Genomic DNA, 15,982 nt, shown 5'->3' with positions numbered 1-15,982 from the left:
CTCCCTCTCTCCCTCCCACCCTTCCTCCTTAAGACCTCTGCACAGAATAGCATGATCTTTTTAAATCTTCGAGTTAAAGAACACAAATTATTATTTCTGGACAGTGATACATTTTTTTCTTTTTATGTATTTGATACAGGATCTACAAGGTCTCACTACACAGATTGGACTTGTAATGATCCTCCTGCTTTTCAGCCTCCCAAACACTGGGATTACAGGTGTGCATCACCACACCCAGTCTCAATCACAGTCTCAGCACACCCTTGGGGTGGGGCCAGCAGGCAGACCAGAAATCTAACACCCAGGCCCTGCATCTGCCAAAGGAGGTGCTTTAATCTGCTGAGCTATCTGGCCAGCCCTGTATTTTTTTCTATTTGCCACTAGTTTAAAAACTAAATCTATTGGATCCCCGGTGTGCCATGCTGGCCCCACCCCTAGGGCACACTGAGAGGGCGATTGAGACTGGGCATGGTGGGGGCGCCTGTAATCCCAGTGCTTGGGAGCTGAAAACAGGAGGATCACTATGAGTCCGATCTGGGTAGTGAGACCCTCTAGACTATACTAAAATCCATTAATAATAATAATGTCTAACCAAAACAGGATCCTTTCCTCTAAAATTATTGAGTGCATTAATATTTTATTTTTACTCTTTGTAATATGCCTTTCCTTTAAAGATATGTCATTTTTCTTTTGACTCTTAGGACACAGTAATTCCTCCTCCATCTAAGGCCTTTATAAGGACAACAACTGCGTGTTGTCTTAGTCCTAGATTTAGCTGTACTAAGTCAAAAGGCCATAACAAAGATTTCACTTTTAAACATTAGATGTTTTACTGTATCATAAAGCACATAAATGTGTACCTATTTGTTGGTCTTTTAGTGTAGAATTAAGGCTTTTCTTAGAAAAGGAGTCTGTAAGTTAAAATTCAATTTTCTCTTTTTTTAAGTTTTTCTAAAGTCTCGATCTTTTCTGATGCTTTTTTCAGGGGGTAGGGGTCAGTTTTTAAAACTCAGTAAAAAAAATACCAGCTCACAAATCCACTATTAGGCTGCTATTTGTATAGTTTTATTTAGTAAAGGGGTATTATTTTGTAGAAGAGGCTTCTAAAGTAGGGATATTATTTTAAATCAATATTCTTTTCCTTCAATTTTTATTTTCTATTAGTATATTTTGCAATATATAATCACACATCTTTATTCTTTTTATCCCCTTCCTCTCCCATCCTTCCCACATCCCTCCATCTCTTGGAGGGATGAACCTTTTCCAAAAATGAACCTCCTAGGTCCTATTACCTGTCTTTTACTTTGCTCTTTATATTTTGGGTGTCGCACATAGAGAAACTGCTGTATTTAAGCTTGTGTGTTTCTTATTTTATTTCTCATTAAGGTTTAAATGTACATCCATTTTCCTAGAAATGACTCAAATTTATCCTTCCTTATGGCATAGCAGTACTCCTTTTTGCATAAATACCACATGTTCACTATTAGAATCAATATTATTATACATTTAGCTCTATATCTGAGGGTTCAACCTAGCACAAAATGAAAAATTTATGAATTTATTGTAATTTATGTACAATCTGTACTGAAAATGTTCAGACTTTATTCCCTTGTCAATAATCCCTAAAACAATATAAAACCCATTTCCCTAGTATTTATACTATGCTAGTTATTATAAGTAATATGCAGATGATTTAAAGTATACAGGAGAATATACAGAGGTATTATATTAAGCAAATATCAAGAACTTAAATATCCATAGATTTTGGCATCTACAAGTAGTCCAGGTACTAACCAAACATGAAAGGACAACTATCATAAGTATATTAGTTAGAGTTCTTCAATTATTTCTCTCTCTCTCTCTCTCTCTCTCTCTGTCTCTGTCTCTGTCTCTGTATTTAATTCAAAGTTGAAACTTACTTTGTGTGTGTATTTTTTTTTCTTGTTCTTATAGAACCTACTGGGTTGGTGACATTTACAAGACAGAGTCTTGAAGAATTTCCAGAATGGGAAAGGTAATAATCATAAAAAGTCTAATCCCCCTAAAATTAGGACTTTTACTATGAGAGGACTCTATTTTCCAGCATTGGCATGGTTTCCCAAACTTGTAATCACCCTAGGGTCAGGGAGTTTCTTATAAATCAGTTCATAGCCCTCATTATTAGGAAAGTTCTATCTTTTAAATAAAAACCTGTAACTGTCTGATTGCTACCGTTTTTACCTTAGTTTTATCTTCTGAACTAAAGTTTTGTGTAGAATTGGTTTGTGTGTGAAGACACTAAGTGACACACAGATACTCAAATATTCCTTCTAACTCTCTGGTTAGTATTTATATTTTATGGCTTTTATTTCTGAAGGACAAAATTAGAGCTTTTTTTTTTATAAACAATAATTGTCTTAACATTTGCCTGAGTGGGAAGAATTTTGAGGTATGGCTTTTCCTGTGTACCACTGAAATTTTGTGGAGGGTGCAAACTGACTGTTCTATTTGTTTTATCTGAAAATGCCAAGAATAACAACCAGCTGAATTAATTCCAATGTATAAGATCTCTTTTACCGTGAAATAGTTAACCTAATCTAGAGCAAATCTGCAAGACATGTACAGAAGTGGGAGTCCATCTTCGCAATGCCTATGAGGGCATAAGCATACTACATGCATATTTTTAACATACATTGCATGTTAACCATTACCTCTCATTTTCACTTTCTTATAATTTTATTTTATTTCTTATTGTTTTGCTTGGAATTAATGGTGAAAGGGGATCACTCTTCAGGGAATTTAACTTGAAAAGGCATACCTGCTTAGTTGGCTTTTTTTTGTGTGATGTTTTCATCTACCAAAGATATTTATTCATCAGGTAAAAGAAAAATTTCAGAAGACTGAGTGTATGGTTGAGATGATTATTTTAAAATGGCTAAGCTTGTGCATCCTAAAAGAGGGAATTAAAATTGAACCAGAAAATGAAGAGAACATGCACAGGAGTTTGGAATCATGGCACATTAGAGGTGAAAGGGATTCCAGGAAGTCATCTGGCCCCACAATCTAATAAAAATGCTAGTCTGCTGGGTATTGCCTTCAACACGTACAGACTGAGCAGCTTCAGGGATTAGACAGTCATGGCTTTACCTCAGTCTCCACAGTTGCTGCTTGTGTTCATTGTGGAGTGACAGTTAAGTAAATGAAATTTCTTTATAACATTTAGCCCTCTTTCACGTATATTCAAGGTGTCCTCCTTTCATCTTACAAGTACCTTCTGGACCCACTGTTAATAGTGAGCACAAGTCCATACTATTCTATCATTTCTGGATTATATACCTGCTTGTGATATGTGGCTATTCATTGGCTTTTCTTAAAATATCATGCCTAGAACCAAAAGTAGCATTCTGCTGTCATCTGTCTACACTCTAATACAAAAGATCTCTTTTCTTCACTCTTCTATTTGTCTGTAATAGAAGTACAGGTGTTTTGTCCATTTTATTTTGGTTTCAGTTTTGTACACTATTCATAGAGCTTTTCATTTGGTACTAAGGCAGAAGGACACCCATTTGTACATTGCCATGTGAGAGAGAAGAGACAGGTCAAAATGCAAAAACTGGAAAGATTGCTGTGTGAATGAGGTGTAGCATCTTTGCCCCTAAGTGAGATCAAGAAATTGTCTTGTTAATTTTGGCAGTCAAATTTAACATGGTACCTTTCATTGGGGTTTTTTGGAGTTTTTATTTTTGGTGGAACAGGGGATTGAACTCAGGCTCTTGCACTTGCCAGGCAAGCGCTTATTCTACTGAGCCATCTCCCCAGCCCTCTTAATTCATTGATTTCTCTTTTGATTTAGCTGCTTCATAAGTAAGTTAGAGAATGTAACTAAAACTGGTCTCCTAGACTCCATAAAACCAGAAATGTGCATGAACTAAGAGAATGAGAAAGATGGTAAAAGATAAGAGGCTTCTTAGGGAGGAACCAGAAAGTTGGGCTTAAATTTCTAGCATGTTACCATTAGCCTTTGATGACAAACAAGTATCTTAGCCAGTTATTTTCAGAAACCCAAAAGAGTCGGTGTCTTTAATTCCTGGAGCAGTACTGTAGAGGATTTGCTGGGATCAGAACAAGAGACCCATCTGGAAATTGAAGGATACTTCAAACAGAAAATTTTTAGTGTTGTGTGATTGCAGCAGTAACTATAATGAAGTTTCCAGCTTTAGCTATGGACCATAGTTGCCAGTAGACAAAATTTGCTTTCTTAAAATCTGATGGACAGTCAAGAGATTTCTGCAGCTTGCTTCTTTATCTTATTCTCTGTGTCATCTCCCTCTGTATAATATGATTAGGAAAGCAGGACAAGAAATGGAAGTTTTTAAAAAATCAAACCTGTGAAGTTTCTATAAAAGATTGTGTATTGTTTTTTGTTTTTTGTTTTTTGTTTTAATTTTGGCGGGACTGGGGATTGAACTCAGGCCCTTGCATTTGCCAAGCAAGCGTTTTATTCTGCTGAGCCATCTCCCTGGCCCCAATGTATTGTTTTTCTAAAACTATAGAATATTAGTTAAGTGCTTACTAGTGAATTCTAATCTTTGCTACTTTATTTACTAGCGAGGACAAATTAATTTGCTTTTCCCTTTGTAAAAGAAAATAGTTATGAGGTTATTCTGCGAATTAAGGGAGTAAATATAAATAAAGCTCATAGAATAGAATTTGTACCAAATTGCCTTCTTAGTTTAAAGTTATCAATTATTAGGAGGAAGTTGTGCCAGACATGTATTTAGTAAACAGTGTTTCCCTAACTAGTTAAATTATTTTTTAAAAATTTGATCACCGCCTTCACAAAAAGTTATTACTAACGTTAGGAGTTTGGATCCCATCTCTGTTACATTCAAGAATAATGTGTATTTTTTATTTAGCAAGCCACCAGGGGGAAACATCTAGTAAGGAAATAGTATAATCATCAGTGAAATTGGTTTCAATATGTAAGATAGTCTCTCACTGAAAGGAAAATAATTGTGCCTTCTGAGAAGGTTGCATTGGTTGGCCTTGTTAATATAAAAATGCCACAGACCAGAATTTCTGAGGCATGTATTTTCATGAATACAACCTTCTCAAAATATAGTCACCAAATTTAGTGCATATACAGCCCATCTGAGTATCATGTATGATTTACTGCAGATTTTCTGTATTTTTCCTTAGACTATCAATTCTGGGATAAAATTTCATAGATCTTAATTTTTTTATATCCTAAGAAGTGTTAACCATATTACAGAGAAACTGATATGGAAAAAAGTAGGTTCCAAATCTGTACGTTGTCTCGTGTAACTTAGGTAATATTTACAGATTTCAATAAGGAAATGAAATCAGTATCAATTTCAGTATCAATTTTTCATAGCTATCTGTAGCTTCACATTTATCTGTAGTGAGGTACTTATTTTACAAAATGAGTAAAGGAATATCTCTTCCCATTATAGGTGTGAAAAACCCCTGACACGACTGCATGTCACTTATGAAGGCACCATAGAAAGCAGTGGCCGAGGCATGCTGCAGGTGAATTTCAGTGTGTGTGTGTGTATGTATGTATGTATGTATGTATGTATGACTTTTTCTTGTCAAGCTTTTGACAGCAAAGGAAATTGAAAAGCTGTTTATTTGCCTTCTAAATTGACTTAATGCAAAGAAGCGTGATAGCAGAATGGAGAAAAATACCAGACAGATGACTTTGACAGCTTTGGTCATGATGCTGTTTGCCAGTGTGTGCTCTCTGTTTCTTACATGAGCCCCCTGAAAAAGCCTTGACAGAAAGTCCCAAGATCTGGACCACATCAGTCCTTTGGTTCAGACATTGATTGTGGATTGACATTGGAGGAAGCTCCCAGGGTATGGTCTTGACAAGCTGTCACCAAGCAGTTTTGTTTTTTTTTTACTTCAAAGGCTCTTCCTCTGCCCCAAATGATGACCAGCTTGAGATGTTTTTCTGCCTTATTTAGGTCTAGAAGGCAGACATTTGAAAGTGATTGATAAGAAAGGCCTCTCTCCCATCTCTAAAAGCATTAAGCTCATGAGGCAGCATGCTATTATTTTTTTCCTTGCCAAAGAGCAAGTAATTCTGTCCATTCTCTAGTCTCATTATTAATTTGTTACATTATGTTTTTTAAATCTAGGAAAATAAGTTAATAAAATATGATATATATCTAAATGTAAAATATAACACCTAACCTGAGTATGTCTGATTGTCTTTGTTATTTATAGTGATTTTTAAAATTCACTAATCAGGGATAAAATGTTTTTGTTTTCTGTTTTTAACCCCATGTAAAAAAGCATTGTAAACTTTTTTTTTTTTTTAAGAAGCTTGGGTATCATCTCATTAATAGTCTGGGATAGTCTGGGAAAAGCTGACTTTTCTTCTTGGATCTTTCTTTGGAGTTTAGATCAAAAGATAAAGCAGTTGTCAGGAAATAGACTGATTTGGGTAGACCAGTTTATGTGTAGTTATACTCTACGTGTCCAAGTGACTAATGACACAAATTTTTCCTAGAATCACCTTTTATTTAGATGTACTTGTGATTAAACTATGTACTTACGTTTACAACTATGTTTTAAATTACCTTTTCCCAGTGTTTGATTGTATAAACAGAATTACTTATTAATAATTTGTCCTACACCTAATTTGTTCAAAAGCAAAAAAATGAAAGCCACCCAAAACATTTTTTATTTATTTAATCATATACATTTTCTTTTACTGAAAAAATAATTTTAAAATGTTCATAAAATGGTTTCCAGGGAACATCTCTTTCCCCCACATCTCCTTTATGAAGTTATTTCCTATTTTAACATCTGGATAAAATGAGGGAGTCTTTATGTAAGTGAACAAAACAAAGCTACTACTAGTTAGCACCACAGGAATTCTGATCTTTCTTTGCAGTACAATTCAACAAGAAATTGTGTAGTAGTCATCAAAGTTGAGATTCTCCCCACTACCCAGGATATATTATAAACAAAACATGAGACCATGCTAGAGTGAAAGAACACCATAAAGGCTCTTAGCACTATTAATTGTTCTACCTCTCCAGGTCCTGTCTCCCTGGGAGATCAGGAATATTGTGTTGCAGTGCTCCAGAGCTCCTTGTATAGCACATAAATTACATTATGCTGAATGGCAACAACAACAGAACCTCTCTAAGGAGTGTTAACATTTCTCTCATTTCATCAAATTATAATTCAGAAGCTGAGTAATCTGAACAAGTAGCTTTACAATAAAGAGACTTGGAAAATGCTTCGCTAAATATAAAGAAGCACTCAGATGCTTGCTTGTATATACTGGAATACCTTTCTCACATTTTATAGAGAGCCTTTTAAGAACTTTCTGTACATAGTAGAAACTTCAGTTTTCTTTAAGGCCCCTGCTCTTAAAGGCATATTAAGGTTAGTATACTTACCTCTGTGCACACCTTTCAAGCAGTGAACCTTGTTGGCCTTTTATCAGTGAGCAATAGCAGACATATTGCATGTGTTTCATTTTCATGATTATTATCAAATAGTACAGAAGTTGGATAGAGCTTACCTTTTTATTTTTTATGTTCAGTACCTTATTCCAATAAAATTTAAGTAGATCTGGAACCTCCTTGGTTGTTCATTTTTGCTCACAGTATCATTTTACTCATAAGCACTCAGTTGGTCTCTCGGTGCTCCAGAGTTCCATTCATTTCTTGGCTAGGTCTGCCTGATTTACTGTACCACTGCCCTATTTGAGAGCCTCATAGTACTTGTCTAAACTACCACTGAGAAGTTGACAAACTGATCACTTTTTTTTTAAATTTTACACCTGTTTAGATTATTATTTGTAGCCTGGATTATTTTAGTAAACCATAGGTCCATTCTGTGAATTTTTCCTAGAGTTTTTAAAAGTGACTATAAACTCCCTGGACTGCAGATTACCTCATCACCGCCTATAACCTTTCGTAAAGTCCCTTACATTTCAGGCGCCTGCTTAACATTCCTCCTACACCTTCTGACACTTGGTGTCCCCCTGTGTCCTTGTGTAGCTCTTCCTTCATCCCAAAAATCAGCTGACCCTGAATTGAATGCCATCCCTACCTCCTCCCCTGCTTGGACTCTGGATAATGCTCTTATGTGGGAAGCATCACATACATATTAATAGATTCTCTCTAATAAGTCATCTTGCCATTCTGCTTATGTGTCTGACTCCCAGGCAATTGCATCTCCTGAGACCTAAAACCCAGCACTTCTTACTCACTTTTGTGTCGTGTGGTTTCCAACACAATACCTAGTAAATAATTGTTGAGTGGAATAGACTAAGCTGCGAATCACCCAGTACCTAAAGACTTCATATGTGATAGGTAACAAATTCAAATCTCTAGACTAGTTTTGCCAAAATTATTTTTCTGTATCAGTTTAAGAATGGCTATGTTTTTAGCATTGATTTTAATATTCAGAAATAAAAACCCAAATACATGATTCTTTTCTTTGTTTCTTTTTTCTTTTTTTTTTCTTAAGACAGGGTTTCACTATGCAGCTGAAGCTGGCATTGAACTTACTTTGTACCCCAGGCTGGTTTCATGGTAGAGCACTTGCCTGTTATGCGTGGGGCAGTTCAGTTGAACCTTTTGTTCTTTATGCTGGATTTTTTTTTTTTTAAAACTAGGTATATTTTTTGTTGTTGTTGAAATATTTGGTGTTCGTCGTGAAGTTTGGAGTTCAATTTAGGACAAAAATTCCCTTCCTTTATTCTTCCATAGAAGAAAATAAGTTACCCCAAAGCAGTCAACTACTAAACGTTTTGGTCTTTAAGCAGGTATTAAATTAATGTTTTAGGGGCCGGGGAGATGGCTCAGTGGAATAAGCACTTCCCTAGCAAGTGCAAGTGTCTGAGTTCAATCCCCGGTTCCACCCAAAAAATAAATAAATAAATAAATAAAATAAACAGACGGACATTTTAAGAAAGGTGATTAGTTTAAAGCCGTTTAAAATATGGAGGGCTATAATGTATTAATTATTGAAACTGTCCTACTAATCAGTTTTGAAACTGTCGAAAATATGTAGGGCTACCAAGATAGCTCTGCAGACTAAGCACTAAGGAACTGAGGTTTGATCCTTAGCACCACACTGGCCCCACTCCCAGGCACACTGAGCGGGTCACCAAGACCTGAGATCAGGTATGGTGGTAGACGCCTATATTCCCGGCGCTGGGGAGGCTAAAAACAGAAGGATCACTACAAGTCCAAGCTGCATTATAAAATTGTGTACCAAATACATAAAAATAAATAAAATATGTAAAGGAACTGAGAGGGAAGTGTGGGAGGAATGACCTTTCCAGGTAAAGACCTATTTTGATTTATGGCTTTGGATGCATAAATAAAGGTTCTAAACTAGAGTGTAATATATAACATTTTATCTACAACTTCCATTTTCCACATGCCTCATGGATTTTGGGGGTGTGCAGAGATGCTAACTACCACAGGTGGAGAGAGAACAAGCAGCTATCTCATCCCCCGGGTGACTGCTAAGTGGGGACTGCCTTCCATGTAAAAAGCTGAGAACATAGCTTGTGCTTCTTTATCGCGCATATGTGCATTGAAGACCATCATTTAATATGCCACATTTCCCCAAATAGGTGGATTTTGCAAACCGTTTTGTTGGAGGTGGTGTAACCAGTGCAGGACTTGTACAAGAAGAAATCCGCTTTTTAATCAACCCTGAGTTGATTGTTGCACGGCTGTTCACTGAGGTGCTGGATCACAATGAATGTCTTATTATCACAGGTTAGTTTGGGAGTCCGGACAGTGGGGTAGTTGTCCTCGTCTGTGATTGTCATGAAGAGCAGAGGCTGCTCAGGTGAGCTTTTCTCTTCCATGGGCACTAGCCCCAGTATTTCAGTTCATTACACTTGTCTTTTGAAATTGTTATGGTCTTATTTTCCTAAAATATTCTATAGATTTTATCTCCCATTTTTTTTCTTCCTTAGCATCTTTATCTGAGGATATTCAGTTACTCCTCAAATGGAACTCTTATGATATAGTAATTCTCTTAGTAGAAGGTGGTGATATAATTTTGTTATTTTCCCACTATGTTTTTAAGTGATTTGCGTCTATTAAAAAATGTTGGGCCAGGGAGATAGCTCAGTAGAGCTTGCCTTGAGCTCCCTGGCAAGCTCAAGGTCCTGAGTTCAGTCCCTGGTGCTGCAAAAAATAAATAAAAAATTTTTAAAAATAGGATACATGTCTTTAAATATGAATGAATACCACAGTAACAATATTTTGGAGAGAATCAATGTAACTGAGCTTTACATTAAATGTGTAATCTTATGTTTATCCTAATTTCTAATCCTAAAAAAAGTATTATATTATTGCTTCTCTTTGATTTCTTTAAATTAATATGTGAAGAAAAAAGGGTAAAATTTAATGAGATTTATACTTTGAATTTCTAATTTTTGTTCTAATTTGTTCAGACTGAGATAGCACTATGTCACAGTATTTACATGTCAGTGAATTGCAAAAAGTTAATGCTGACCAAATTTAAGACTTCAGGGGCTGGGGAGATGGCTCAGTAGAATAAGCACTTCCCTGGCAAGCACAAGGGCCTGAGTTCTATTCCTGGTTCTGAGAGGAAAAAAAAAAAAATTACAAACTTCAGACCACCATATCTAAGTTAAAGCTTTTATTTGAATACCTAAAATAATTTTCTTACATAAAGGCCATAATGCCCCACCAACTGTCAGTACTTTTAATTCCTAAAAAAATGCATTTGTTTTTTTCATCTTGGACTTTATTGTTGCTTTGAGATTAGTGTAGGAAAGTGAACACTTGGATTTGAAAATTTAGTTTATTGCCTTTTCAAAGATTGCAGGGGCAGGGAAATGGCTCAGTAGAATAAGCGCTTCCCTGGCAAGCACAGGGCCTGAGTTCAATCCCCGGTTCCGCAAAAAAAAAAAAAAGATTGCAATGCAAATAAACCATCCCCTATGGTTTTTGTCATCCATATAAAACTTAAGTTGTCTTTGCAGAGGCATAAGTTAAAACTAAGACTGTAGTTTTGTCTTGAAGCCACACTCTGCCTCCAGTGCCTTTGTAGGCAGCCTATACATGAATCTCTAAATTTTGTTCTGATGTTTCATTTCCAATATTTTTTTAGGTCTTTGTTAAGTCTAGTGTTAATGACCATTGATTGATTTTTTTTTTTTTCCTCCCCAGATGTGACCCATACTCTTCATTCTATATCTCAAGTTGTTGTTGTGGTTGAGAACTGAACATTTTAAATAACGTAGCAACTCTGGAAATCAGATTTTCCCCTCATCAGAGTTCATTGTTACTATTTGTTGTTTAATGGTTTTCCTAAGAAAATTTGATAAAGTGTATTCTTTCTTATATATGGTTACTAAAGTCTCTGCTCAGTTAGGTTGGTATTCAGCTCATGATTATGTAAATTTCCTTAAATGCCAGGAGCCAGTAAGCCTCACTGTCTTTGTTTAAGTGCTCTATGTGCATGTTGGGGCTCACTTTCAACACTTCATCAAGTGGTTGATAGTGTCTTGCCTTTGCTTCCTGCTTGCACAGACTCAGAATCATGCAGTGGGGAAGGTGAGAGCCTTCTCAGGCCTTTCTTGGTCACTTGCACAGCTATGTACATGCATGTGGTCTTTGAAATTCCCAGATGTACATTAGACCCTTGTGAGTCCCTTGTGGACATCACATTCCTCAGCTTTTCCTTGAAAACTTATTGGTTTGCCTGTTACTTGCCCAGCTGATAGCAACCATCTCTGATAGCCTCAGTGCTAAGCAGTTGCCTGTGCTTATTTTCATCTAGCTCTTGGGGACTTGGCTTTTTATACTGGGCAAGCTCCAAGTCCAAACAAAGTGATGTTTTAGTGGACCACCAGATGGGTCTAGTGGTGACAGCTCTCTCCGAATAGGACATGAAGACCCTCGATGCCCTTCTGCATCCTGTGGTGCCTGCTGGAATGCTGGCTTTTACTTAGCTATGGATGACTGATTTTTAAGCCGACTATCAAGCTTAAGAAAGTGGGGTGGAAATGGGACAAATAAAAAAAAAAAAAACTACAAAGTTTGCAGTTTTTACCAAGATTTCAGCCAGTTTTCTTTGAGTAAGCACTTCCTGGTTTGCTTCAAGGCTTTCTTTAATTTCGACACTTGATTCTCAATGTGATTCTTTGTATTTTTCCTTTTATGGTCTGTGTCCGAGGCTGCTCCCCCCCCAACTCCCCCGCTTCATTTTTTTTTTATTTTTGGTGGTACGGAGGATTGAACTCAGGACCTTGAGTTTGCCAGGCAAGCACTTATTCCACTGAGCTATCTCCCCAGCAAGCTGCACTATTTTGCTTTACTTTTGTAAGCACTCCCAGGTAAAGTGGCTTTCAGAAACTTATACTGCATCATTCAAACATCCTATCTCCATTCTTACCCTTGTGGTTTCTGGTGCTTTGATGAGGTAAGACTAAAAGTTGTTAATTGTCTGAGTTATTGTCTTAGCTTAGAAACTAAGACTAGAATCTTAGCAAAAGAATTTCTTTATGATCCACATGGAACTAACATAGAAAAATAGGCCTCCTTAGCTCCCAGATTGCTCCAGCCTTCTCTGCACATTTGTGTGCTATCCTGTGGACGCATAGGGAGCACGTTGCTGAGGAGTTGCTGAGGAAGTGCAAATGCAAGGAAACCCAAAACGAAAAATGAAAACTGGCATAAATCCATTGTTGGGCAACTACATCCTTTGAACATTCGTCTTTACATGCTTTTAGGGAGCTTTCAAAGCCAGGAATCTGACTGGCCCCATCATTTTGGTATATCAATAAATACTTTAAAAGATTTTCACTTTTTAGCACATAGATTTGAATTGAATACTCAGTACAAAATATGCCATCAGTTTTTAAGATGAATTTACATTCTTTAAATTAAAAAACTTAGTAGGCAGTTAAACTCAAAACTAATTTTTTTCATTTACTTTCTTACAAGGGCCAGCCAAATAGCTCAGTGGATTAAAGCACTTGCAAGCAGGTGCAGGGGCTAGGGGTTCAATTCCCGGGCCTGCCATGCCACCCCCTCCAGGGGAGGGGGGCATGCCCTGAGATGGCAGTTGAGATTGGGCATGGTGGTGCTTGTAATCCTAGCACTTGGGAGGCTGTAAACAGGCAGATCACTACAAGTCCGATCTAGTTGTAGTGAGACCCTAAACACTCTGTAGACCCTTGCCTAAAATACAGGGAAAAAAAAATCATTTACTTTCTTACAGTTGTCTGCCTTAACGTTACTATAAATAACTAAAAGATGTCATTTTCTCTGAGAATATTAAGAGCATTGACTGTTTTTCCTTTTTTTTTAAGGATAGTTTGTCCCAGCCTGAAAAAGGGTCACTCTGGAGTTGATCTTCAGATTCTAACTTACCTGCAATCATTACAGAATGACTAGAAAAATGCAGACCCATGACTCATTTGCACATCTGTAATTACCTTAAGCTAAAGACACTTGAGGTGACTTTTAACTCGGCATTTTTCCCACATCCACTTAACTCTATTATAGTGCCTCCTAATTAATATCTGTGATGTGATGTTCCTTTAATGGAAATGGCCATTTCATCATCTATTTTATGTCTGGATTCCTGCCATCTCCTTTCTTAGGAGACTCATAACCATGTACTGCAATCTATCTGCCTGATCAATTCCATTCCTTCACTGATGCACCCAGGCTCAGTGAGCTAATGGCTGTGACTGTGCTGCCTGAATCTGTAGAAGAGTTTCACAAATTGGAAATAAATTAAATTTATCATCATTGTGGGATATCTGGTTGCAGTCAGACTTTTAAATAAATATGAAACATGTCAGGCAAGCAGCAAATATTTTTATCCAGACAATGCTGTCCCTCTGCTGTAATCTTCCCTATAGTAGTCTATAACTATGGATGGAGGAAAAGAATTAAAACTCTAGCCTTCCCTTTTTTTTCCCTTCTGTCAGGAGTTCCTCTACAACATCCCATAAATAGCTTCAATACCGGAGGTTATTCTGGGGCCCTAGGGGGTTTGCTTTTGTGAGCACAGTGGAGCAGAAGATAGGTTCAGTCATTTTGGTACTCCACTGCTTTGAAACTGTTTGAATGGTACTGGGTATTTTGATACAAAAATTTTGTCCCAGCATTTGTCATTTGTTTGATGCTAAGACACACAGGCTAGAACTTGGATATCAGTTGCTTCAGGACTTACCACTCTTTCCAGCCAAAACAGTTTGGTGCTGGCTTTTAGTACTCTTCCTGCCTCCTGGAACCAGTTTAATGAAAACTACCAAGGTACTACTATATATTCAGAATAAAAGCATACCGATAGCAAATCAGGTCATCCTAAGTATCTAATGTCTTTTCCCCCTTCTGAATGTCAGCAGAAGTGGCAGAAAAAGTGAGTCTTACCTACTGCTGGGCAGAAAACAGAGAAAAAATAAGTCCACATGTTCCTGGCTTTCTTGGTTCCCATCAGGCCTATAGACTAGGTTACTTTTAACCTCTGTGTAAATAAGCCACATAGTTTTGTTTTCTTTGCTCCCTTACATTTCTGATTTCTGTATGGCTTTGAAGGTTTTGAACTTATTTGGCTGTTCAGGTAGTTCTGTGATGTAAAAAAATAATTAATGAACTTGATAAATAAATGAATGTGGCTTGATAAAGAGTCACTGGGTCTCGTATCTCCTGATCTCACTGTGGTTCTCTTTACCACACTATGCAGATGTAAGCATCTGTATGTATAGGCACTAAATATAGGGTGCCCTGAGGTTAAGTTTTCTGAACTTACCATTTAGTCTCAGTTGATATAGAGCCCTTTCTGTTTTGCTCAGCATTGCGTGTATTAGGATGGTAGTTATTCAAATGCTTTTTATGTTTCTGCATTATAAGATGCTGATGTAGACACAAATGATAATAATTTATAATCCCTGCCTTTGAGGAACTGACAGCCCAGTGGGGGAGTCAGATTACATGTTTTAAATAGCTATATTGAATTAGAATTGATATATAGTAAACTGCATACTTTATTTAAAGTATATGACTGGGTAAGTTTTTCATCTGTGACCGTATCCCTGAAACTGTCTTTGCTCTTGTTTTCATTGAATTGTTGGTTTTTCTTGTATTGTTATATTTTGAAAGCATTTTTTCTTTATAAATCTTGTTTTCTTTTTAAATTTATTATCAGATATATGTATCAACGTGTCATTTCTTAATGATATCATCTAAAAAACAGGATTTTTAAAATTTTAAATCTGATTTATTAGCTGTTTTGAGGGTTTTTAATTCTTTCTTTTTTGAGTACGATAGCTTTTTCATAATCTTGAAATCAGATGACATGAACCCTGAAGGTCTTCTGAGTTGTTCTTGTGAATTTTAGAATGAATCTATTTTTCAATATTCACCAAAAATTTTGCTTGAATTTTGAGACTGCTTTGTTTGTGTCTATATTTAGCTTTTATTTGAATATGGCATATGTCTGTTTATTCAGGGTTTTTTGGGTTTTGTTTTTTTTGTGTGTGTGTGTGCCAGGAATCAAACTCAAGACCTATCCCTGGTCCTCGGGTATTCGTTAACTTTCCTCAGTAACAATTTGTAGTTTTCATCCTGTACTTCCATATTTTTGTCAAATTCATCCCTAAATTTTTCATAGTTGTCATGGTTATTGTAAATGTTTTTCTACTTTTAATTTCAGTTTCTAGTTTCACTCTAATTCATTGCTACTGTGTGAAAATACAGTTCGTTTTCTTTTTTTTTTTTACTATTAGGTTTAGAAAAGATTTTTTTTTCAAAGTTTTATTGATAAACAGATAGCAAAGAGACAGTTTCAAATCCAATTGGAAGTACAGTTTCAACAAATAATACACTGCATATATTCTTAGTGGTTAATTACTGTACAAGAAGTGGACTTGTGATCCTATTTACAAACACCATTAGAACAAATCATTCTATTCATTAAGAGAATGCAACTATATATCTATCCTAAC

The 15,982-nt window shown here is 36.3% G+C and overlaps 1 protein-coding gene across 2 annotated transcripts in view; it reads left to right on the top strand.

Annotated features, from left to right (window-relative positions):
• Positions 1-15,982, top strand: part of Parg (poly(ADP-ribose) glycohydrolase) — a 124,562-nt gene that overhangs the window by 73,184 nt on the left and 35,396 nt on the right. For both annotated transcript variants that reach the window (XM_004646971.3, XM_023707240.1), the window contains exons 11-13: positions 1,954-2,014; positions 5,454-5,529; positions 9,614-9,761. In XM_004646971.3, coding sequence (XP_004647028.1) covers positions 1,954-2,014; positions 5,454-5,529; positions 9,614-9,761 — 285 coding nt within the window. The remainder of the gene's footprint in view (positions 1-1,953; positions 2,015-5,453; positions 5,530-9,613; positions 9,762-15,982) is intronic.

Source organism: Octodon degus, unplaced genomic scaffold, assembly GCF_000260255.1.
Source record: "Octodon degus isolate 3935 unplaced genomic scaffold, OctDeg1.0 scaffold00285, whole genome shotgun sequence".
Taxonomy (NCBI): Eukaryota; Metazoa; Chordata; class Mammalia; order Rodentia; family Octodontidae; genus Octodon; species Octodon degus.
The sequence above is the reverse complement of the archived record's forward strand: the minus strand, read 5'-3'. Positions and strand labels throughout refer to the sequence as shown.